Genomic DNA, 8,881 nt, shown 5'->3' with positions numbered 1-8,881 from the left:
AGAAGACGGATGCAATAAAATGTAAAGTAAACTTTATTATCCTTAAACCACAAAATAGATTTCTTTGGTTGTACAAATGTCACTAGTTACAGTCTTGATGCTAGCTTCCCTGGCGTGTGACACGCCCAGTACCAGGTTTTTTTGTGTTTTTTTGGAGGGAGAAGTTGGGGTAAGGGGAAGACACAAGTTAGTTACTGAAGCTGAGCCAAGGGCTCCCAACAGTTTGAGTTAAAATGCTAAAACCGAGTTAGAAAAAGCTCCCAAGGATGAGAATGGGGAGGGGGAGCAATGAACAATGATTTGTGACAAATGCCTGCCCCACCACCACCCCGATCAAAATCCCATTAAAATGATCCAGTTTCATGGGGATAGGAGGTCACCATTGATTCAGCTCAAAGGAACAGCCACAGCTGGGGGAGAAAGGAATCCAGAAAGCTCTGAGGCTGGGGGCTGAACCTGCTCATCCCTACCCCAGGGGTCAGACATGGAGCCAGACAAAGCAGCCTCTACTGCGACCCGACCACCCGCTGGTTCCCTTCCACACCACATCAGACACTAGGGGAGGGGCCAGCACAGTGTGGCTGGTGTCAGGGTACACACTTTTGCTCGCTCATTCCCTAGACACAATTTACAAACTTCCCAACATCTATAAGCTCCTTCAGTGGGGATGGGGGAAGGAAGACTCTGGGAGTCTAGGAGAACATGGCATCTAGACCCTTTCCTTCCCCCTGTTCCAGCAGAGTTGATGGGGCCAAGAGGTCCCTGGCACTCCCCTCAAACCTCTTGGGGTTTTAGGAGGGCACAGATCCAGGTTCCCCTCCCCTTCTGGAGGGCCCAGGAGGACTCAGGGTCCAGGGCCTTCCCCCAATCCCTCTCCTGGGTAGGGGGCCTAGGAGGGCACAGGGTCCAGGCCACGCCGTTCATGCCGAAGTTTCCGACGGGTGCTGCAGAGGGTTACTTCCTCCAGGGCCATAGGACTGGGTCCGGGGGGACCCAGCAACACTTGCTCGACCTCTCCATCCTCTTCCTGGTGGCCTGAGGAGGAAGTAGAGGTCAAGCTAGGTCTAGGCAATCCCAGAGCCTTTTGGGGCTCCTTCCCTCTCACCCCCAGGACTCACCAGGACTGAGGCTGTCTTCCAGGTATTTCAGTTCATCTGGCAAATCTGGAGACTGAAACAGAGAGAGGACAGGGTTGGAGTGGCAGTGGGACCCAACTCTCTTGTAGGCACTTAAACTTGGGGCTTCAGGCAGTTATTTGATTTCCAGCATCCTCAAAATGTCCCACCTCCTAATCCCCAAAGCAGGGTGGGATAGAGACCTTTCCTAGCTCCCCTTAGACCCTGTATTCACTTTGTCAGATCCCAGTCTGATACAAAAGTGGGGAGGATGACAAGAGGAAATGAAAATCTGCCTGCCTTCTGGGAGTGGGTCCTGAACCCCATCTCAAGAATGAAACTTTGAGGGTAGCAGCGAACTGGGGAAGACATCACACGAACCAATAAACCATCCTGAAAAAAGGGGTGACCAAAGGCATCTGACAAACAAGTCTCTGATTTAAGATGAGAATGACTGATGAGGCTGTCTTAAAGCTGAATGGCTCCTTACAGAAGTGAGGGGTCCTCCTTGGAGATCTTCAAGCAGATGCTGACTAACCACTTTTGACAGTCTGGGCCAGGATCAGCTGGCAGCTTCGGTCCCTCCTACCTCAAATGCTAGGGTGGCAACAAGATCAAAACCATCTGCTAATGAACTCAGGTCATGGTGCTAAGAGGTGTACCTAACAGGCAGCCTTTAAAAAAAAAAAAAAAAAAAAAAAAAAAAAAAAGACCTGATCTTTTAACTTCTAGGAGATTCTTTTCTTTAGCATATTTTGAATATTAGTCTCTTACTGCCTTTTATCTTTTCAGATTTAAATTCTCTCCCTTCAACCTCTCCTCCCCATCTTTGTCCTCTGTACTGAGAAAGCATGAAAATAAATCCCCAAAACGGCTAGTTGAAAAAATAAATACAACCATCAATCTGCATTCCGAGTCCACACCTCTTGATCTAGAGGTAGGTTCTTTGTAACAAGTCTTTACTGTGTTGAGCAGATACTAAAGTCTTTCAAAGTTGTTTGCCTTTAAGATATTACTATTGCATAAATTATTTTCCTGGTTCTGCTCATTTCACTGTTTATGAGTCTTCTTCCTAGGGTTCTCTGAAATCATCCCCTTCATCATCTCCCTCTCTCCCCCGCCTCCCACCGGCAACTGGGGTTAAGTGATTTGCCCAGAGTCACACAGCTAGGAAGTGTTAAGTGTCTGATACCACATTTGAACTCGGGCCCTCTTGACTTCAGGGCTGGTGCTCTACCCACTGTGCTATCTAGCTGCATTCCCCCCCATCTTTTCTTATAGCACAATATCATTTTATTTCTTTGAATGCTTTTAAAATTGTGTCTGGTACAAATGTTTTTGTTTTAGGTATGTAGTCTGTTCCACTGTATTTATGAACTTCATTTTATTTTACAATTTCCTCACAAAAACCAGTAGGTAGTGTAACAGAACTGGATCTGCTAGACCTATAGTCAGAAAGACCCGAGTTCAAAATCATTCTTAAGACACTTACTAGGCTTTGTCTCAGGCAAGTCACTTAAACTGCAATCTGTCTCAGTCGTCTTTAATAATAGCACCTACGTTCCAGAATTTTTGTGAAGCTAGAAATGAATTGATATTTGCAAAGCGCTTTGAAAACTTTAAGGAGTTATATTCTGGTTATTATTGTTGCATTGTTATAGTACATCAAATATTATGATATCGAAATAAAATATGGTTTCATGGTCACCATTGTTAATTCTAGATTATAATTAAAATGGGGATAAGTTATTTTCCTAGTCTGTTGTCCTTTCAGTTTCATCTAAAGCTCTTAAAGAGGACCCAGCTTCACTGGGTCTCACACTGACCTCTTTGGAAACTTGTTTTTTTTTTCTCAAGTTCTTAACTCTGTCTTGTTAAGTATTGATTTCTTGTCATTTTCTGTTCTCTGGCATAATGTTTTAAATGAGCTGTCAGGACTGCTATCTATGTCTTTCAGCTTGGTGTTTAATGAAATGTTGGTTATGTTTTGTTTTTTTTTGTTTTTTTAAATCATCCTTGTAGCTTTTGCCTTAGACTTCTCTAATATACTGTGGCATTCAGAGTTCAAGTTTACTTGACCAGTTTTTGGAGTTGACACTTGTTTAAACAAGCCAGCCTGAAGACACACAGAGAGCTGATTCTGAAATGACTTCCATGTGGTTAATATTATTTCCTATCCTTTAAGAGAATTGTGTGTGTAAGAGACGATAGTTTTTGGTGCTTGATTCCTCCAGTAATTTTTGATTCTTTTTAAAGAACACATTCATGACATACAACTGAAAACTTTCTAAGTAGTTAAGACTTTGGTCACTTTCCTTTCTTGATCTTGAATGGTTATTTCCCAACATTTTTTGCTACCCTCCCCATCCATCTTTTTATTAAATGCATCACATATCAATGTACTTATTGTACCAAATACTAAATATTTAATAGTTTGAAAGGTTTTATCAAGTTCTTCAGAGAATGTTTTTACTTCACCATCTAAAACAGATGTCACAAGCTGTAATTTGGCTTCTTGTGCTCATCATGGACAAACTAGTTAAACAAGTATTTCATGATGTTTATTAGTTTACAATGAAAGTAGTTTTGCCAATTCCCAGAAGCATCATGGTTTAGTGTAAAAAGCACTTGGGTTTGCAGTTGGAGTTAAGTTCAAACTCGACTGTCATTTCCTAAGTGACCCTGGGCAAGATGGTTAACTTCCCTGGAACTTAGATTCTTTATGAGAGACTTCTACTTGCTGGATATTAGGGTCCTTTCTAGCTCTAAAATCTCCGATGCCATGAATTCTTTTATTTATCTTTCTAAGGAGAACTGATGAGCTACCCTTCCTTTTAGCTGCAACTTTTTTGCCTTTTAATTTAAATTACAGCAAAAATTTGTATATGGGTACAGTTTAGTTACTTCAGTAATATCATATAAACATCTCACAAAGTCCCAACAGTGGGTGTCCTGACAATTCTGATTCTTGCCAACTTCTCTCCCCTTTCTACCATACTACCACTGGCAGCATGGCATGAGCAGGGGATGACCAGAGCTCCTTGGTCCCCAAATAGCTAGCTACCTTGCTGCTACTGAGTGGCTCTACACTCAGCTAAGACCAGTCCACAGATAACAAATTTAAGAACCATTTTCAAAGTTCTCTGGCTCCTCAGCAGAGCCTGTTAGAATCTATATTTTGACTGGACAGTACTTCTGAAGACCTAAGATAGCCTCCATACTGTAAAGGACTACAGTTTCTATGAAAGTTACCAACCAATTATATATATATTTTAAAAGAACATACAGAAAACAGAACTGAGCATGAATACATGCTGCTAGGTGGTACAGTGCAAAGAGCACCAAGCTTGGACTTATCTTCCTGAATCTGAATCTAGCTTCAGAAATTTGCTAGTGGATGACCAGGTCAAGTCACTTAATCCTGTCTGCTTCAGTTTCCTCATCACTTAAAATGAGCTGGAGAATGAAATGATTAGTTTCAGTGTAAGTGAAGAGACAAGAAAAACACCTAGTCACTCTCAAGTTCAAGCCACTAGGTCCTAGTGAATGACTACATCCATGGCAGAATTGTGTAGCTTTAAATTTTTTCAAATTTGAAGATAATTAAATATTCAAAAAAGGGAAAGCAGATTGATTCTTCAAACTATAAGAAGACAGGCCTGACTTCAAATCCTGTCTCATACTGCAATATTACAAAGCCTTAAGACAGAAGCAGAATATCCAGAATGAGGCAGGTGAGAACACCACGTACTTGTCAAGGTCCTATAAATCACATCTGGAGCTATGGGAGTCACATTTTAGGAAGGATGTTGTGTGGAACAGAAACTCAAAACTATGATGGATGACACACAAGAAACTGAGTAGCCTTCTTGGGATGGAGAGAGGAAGGAGAAAATGGATAGTTGACAGACATTTTCAGGAATTAATAGAGCTTTTAAGTATTGGAGAGATTAGATTTATGGGGAGGACCAAGATCACTAGATAAAAATTAGAGGAAGAGAGACATTGGTTCAATAAAAGGAAGCAAATTCTTCTAACAACTAGACCCATCCCCAAAGTGAAATGGGTGACAAGTTCTCTGTCATATAAGATGCTTGAAAAAAAGTCTGGATGACCACTTGTCTTGGGTTTTACAGAGAAGATTCTCGCTCAAGTAAAAGTTGAACCTAGAAAAGCTAACTATGCTAGGCATGGGGATACAAATCCAATAAAGTGAAACAATCCCACAAAGGACTCGAGTGGGTACGATTGCCCTGGAAAGAGAGTGAGAGGACAGGTAAGGCATGAGTCTGTCTCTCTTCTAGAATGTGTGCCCTGAATTCCAGGCTCAAATAGGAGCAAAATGGACTAAAGCACAAAAGTCAAGGCATAGGATCTAGTTATTAAAAAACTAAAGGCTTAGAAATCATATGCGCATTCATTCTAGAAAGCAGTTTTTGTGAAAATTTTTGTACTTTTCTTATATTTGTTGCCCATCTCCAACCTAAGGGATGGGGGTGGGGTGGGGTGGTAGGGAAGCAAAGAGGAGAGAATTTGTTTCCTTATGTTTAAAAACAGAAACCTTCTCAATCTTCCCCAACTCCTGCTAGAACCAGGTGCTACCTCAGGGATAGGAAGGAGAGAAACACATAGATGATATTCTGTTTTCTAGGGGCCTGGAAGGAAGCCCGGTGGCACATTGGGTCACGGGAGCTGGGATGGAATAGCCTCTAACTTTCTCAGACAGCTATTGTAACAACAGGCTTGTGTTATGGGGAGCAGGGACAGGAACATGAGGGCAGAGCAAAGGGATGGGACAACTAGTAGTTTCCTTGGGGAGGAACAATAAAAAAGCAACGGGTGGGAATAGGAGGGACAGACAAAAGCATAGTCAAAGAAGGGATAACACACAAGTCTGCTGGTACCTGGATGTCATACACAGGCCTGGAAGAAGGAAGAGCAGCAAATTCCCGGTAGTCAAACTTCTTTTCAGACAAGGACTTGAGGGGACAGCGACAGCATAAAAGAAAGGAAGGAAGGGGGAAGTTTGGAGGGGAGGAGAGGAAAGAGAGACAGTGTAAGAAAAAGGCTTCTGAAGGCCAAAATAGGGCTGGGAATGTCACTGCTCTTATTACTGAAGGGTGTGTGTGTGTGTGTGTGTGTGTGTGCGTGCGCGCGCACGTGCGCGTGTTGGAGGAGGGGGAGAGGTGAATGCAGCTCATGTTTCAGCCCCTGTGGGGAATTGTCCTTAGTCACCACCATCCCTCTAGACCACTTCCCTCCACCCCTGCACCCCAATACAGATTTTGTTTCTCAGACTAAGCCTTCTGGAGGTGACATCATGACTTTGGAAACACAAACCTGTACAGAGACACAGAAATAGGCATGGGAAAGAACTGGGGAGGGTCACAGAATAGATGTAGAAATTATAAACACAAGAGTAAAAACCTAAGAGGCAGAAATAGAGGCAAATGAGAAGGGAAGTGAAGAAGACAGAAAATTATACAAAGGGGAAGGGAATGTGGAGAAATAAGGACAAAGTGGAACTCAGATTAAGGGAGTGACTCATTCTTACCAGCCTGCCAGGGGAGGTGACAATCCTAGGGCTAAGATCTGGGGGAACATAAGAAGAAAGAGATTAGTCAGTGCCCCTCAAATGTCTCCCCATTCCTAAGGAATGATGATCATTCTCTCCTCCCTTCCCCCCCATTCCTCTCCCTAGAACAAATGATACTTCCCTCTACTCCCAGAAAGACTTATCTCTGACTCCTTACTTGGATTGCCAGCCAGTCCTGTTTTTTAACACTATACATCCTCTGATCGGTCCCAACCCCCACCCCAGATTATCCAAACTGACCAATTTCCCCATCCCCACCACCTTCAAGTGGCGTCGGTGAGGGAGTGGGTGCAGGTGAGGGGGCCTCTGTCAGCTGACCAAGGGGGCTCCTTTTTCCCCTTCCTTCTTGAGATTTGGCGATGACCATCTGGGCTCTCAGAGCATCTTGTTCCAAGGACTTCATCCTGGAAAGAAAGAGTCAGGGTGGACAGGGGAGACAAGAGTTAGGATTGGGCTTTTCCTTAACCCCAGCCCACTCAGGGCCATAGACAAGAAAAGATCCAGTGGTACTAGAGAGCCATAGCTTCTCCCCTGTCCCATATTCCCCGTGGAGGACCCCAAACCCTGGCCCAGAACCTAAGGCATGCAGCTGGGAGGCAGGGCCATGCACACCTTGGGGCAGGACTTCCTGGCCCAGCTCGGGGGGTGGGTCTGAGCGGAAGCCCCTGCTGGCGAGCCCGGTAGAGTCTACGGGCCAGGTCCTGCTCGTAGTCCCTAAGGCTGTCGTCCAAAGCTGAGGGTCTGGGGGTTATGAGGACAGAGGTACAGAGACAGAGACAGAAAGCAAGTGAGAGACAGAGAATAGAAAACAATGCAACCAGACTTGGGCCCTTTAGGTCAATTAAGGGCACAGTTAAGAACAGAGAACTGGAAGGAAGATCAAAATAATAAGCAAGGAGAAAATAGAACAGGGAGCTGAGGAACCAAATTTCTCTGTCCTGCTAATAGTCTTAGCCAATACAGTCACCCATATCATCTTATACTGGCTTTGACTCTAGCATCTAGCCCCACATTTAGAAGGCAAATGAAGGTTTCAGCTTTAACAAAAATGAATTTAAAAGCAGTATGTGACCAAGGACAGGTTCTTAAACCTAAACTGACAATCAAACAGGGCCATACAATTCTGGAATGATTCTCTAGAAAGATTTGGAGAACTAGGTACATCTGACTGGTACTTTTTGAGACACACACAGTGACCAGAAAGTGCCCTTCCCCCCCCTTCCCCAGTGCTACTTCTTTCATAGTAGACATTCTGAAATCACCGACCCTGCCACTAACTAAGGAATGTTCTTTTTTCCCTGAAGTATCTTTTGTCCTGTAACAGCTCCAAAAGCAGGTAGAGTTATATTTCCACAAGAGGCACATTGATTGGGATAATGCAAATTGTTCAGAAGTATTACTGAGGCTATTAACATGAGGAGGCCTTTCAGTGTCCACAGCTGGAGAGTGAATCTCAGGTCAGGCAGGGAAGAAACAAGAGGTAGCGAGGGACTATCCCAAGTCCCGGAAATGAGAGGTCAAACTAAACTAAACCAAGATAAATAGTCAAGGCAGAGTCATACTTGGACACACTTGGACACAAAGTCTAAATCCACAAAGTGGATTTAGAGGACAGGAGAAGAGATAGGATAGGCCCTAAATAGCTCAGACCCAAGGAGAGACAGAATTGCCAACGCAGGCTAAATGAGAGTTTTCAAAGATGGTGGGAGAGAAGAGAGAGCAAAGGGCCAGAGGTGAAGTGAGCCAGCAAAGGATGGGGATCCTAAAAAGAAGGAAATGCAGTATCTGAATAATTTTATTCCTGAAGCTGGGGAGAGTACGAGCTAGGACCCAGAAAAGACAATCAGAAACACTTCTAAGGGCAATGAGGACAAAAGATGACTAAGAATATCTAGGTAATTCTGTTTATAACTGTAATGAACTACTAGCCTGTCAACATTCTGTGCCTTGAAATGCCACAGCCATTGGCACAGTTTTTGGTGCACTGGACACACTGGGCCACACAAAGTGATAACTGCGATCTTATACCAACAGCTGGCCAGAAGCTACACTTCTGAAGTCTGAGCTTTACAGCAGAGGCAGAGTTAAGATTTAGAGCATCCAGAGTCTGGAAACTCAACGGTGTACTGCTAGGCCCCCCCACAATCATGTCTCCTTTAAGGCTAACTCC

At 43.8% G+C, this 8,881-nt stretch overlaps 1 protein-coding gene across 18 annotated transcripts in view; it reads right to left on the bottom strand.

Annotated features, from left to right (window-relative positions):
* Positions 1-17: 17 nt before the first annotated feature.
* Positions 18-8,881, bottom strand: part of SCRIB (scribble planar cell polarity protein) — a 69,561-nt gene continuing 60,697 nt past the window's right edge. For 12 of the 18 annotated variants that reach the window (XM_031947414.1, XM_031947421.1, XM_031947411.1 and 9 more), the window contains 6 exons: positions 7,324-7,452; positions 6,952-7,115; positions 6,670-6,707; positions 6,020-6,094; positions 1,119-1,170; positions 18-1,035 (listed from right to left, as the gene is read on the bottom strand). In XM_031947414.1, the coding sequence (XP_031803274.1) occupies positions 890-1,035; positions 1,119-1,170; positions 6,020-6,094; positions 6,670-6,707; positions 6,952-7,115; positions 7,324-7,452 (604 nt within the window). In that variant the 3' untranslated portion in view covers positions 18-889. The remainder of the gene's footprint in view (positions 1,036-1,118; positions 1,171-6,019; positions 6,095-6,669; positions 6,708-6,951; positions 7,116-7,323; positions 7,453-8,881) is intronic. The other 6 variants (XM_031947412.1, XM_031947415.1, XM_031947417.1 and 3 more) reach the window with 6 other exon arrangements.

Source organism: Sarcophilus harrisii, chromosome 1 (assembly GCF_902635505.1).
Source record: "Sarcophilus harrisii chromosome 1, mSarHar1.11, whole genome shotgun sequence".
In the NCBI taxonomy this organism is placed as follows: Eukaryota; Metazoa; Chordata; class Mammalia; order Dasyuromorphia; family Dasyuridae; genus Sarcophilus; species Sarcophilus harrisii.
The sequence above is the reverse complement of the archived record's forward strand: the minus strand, read 5'-3'. Positions and strand labels throughout refer to the sequence as shown.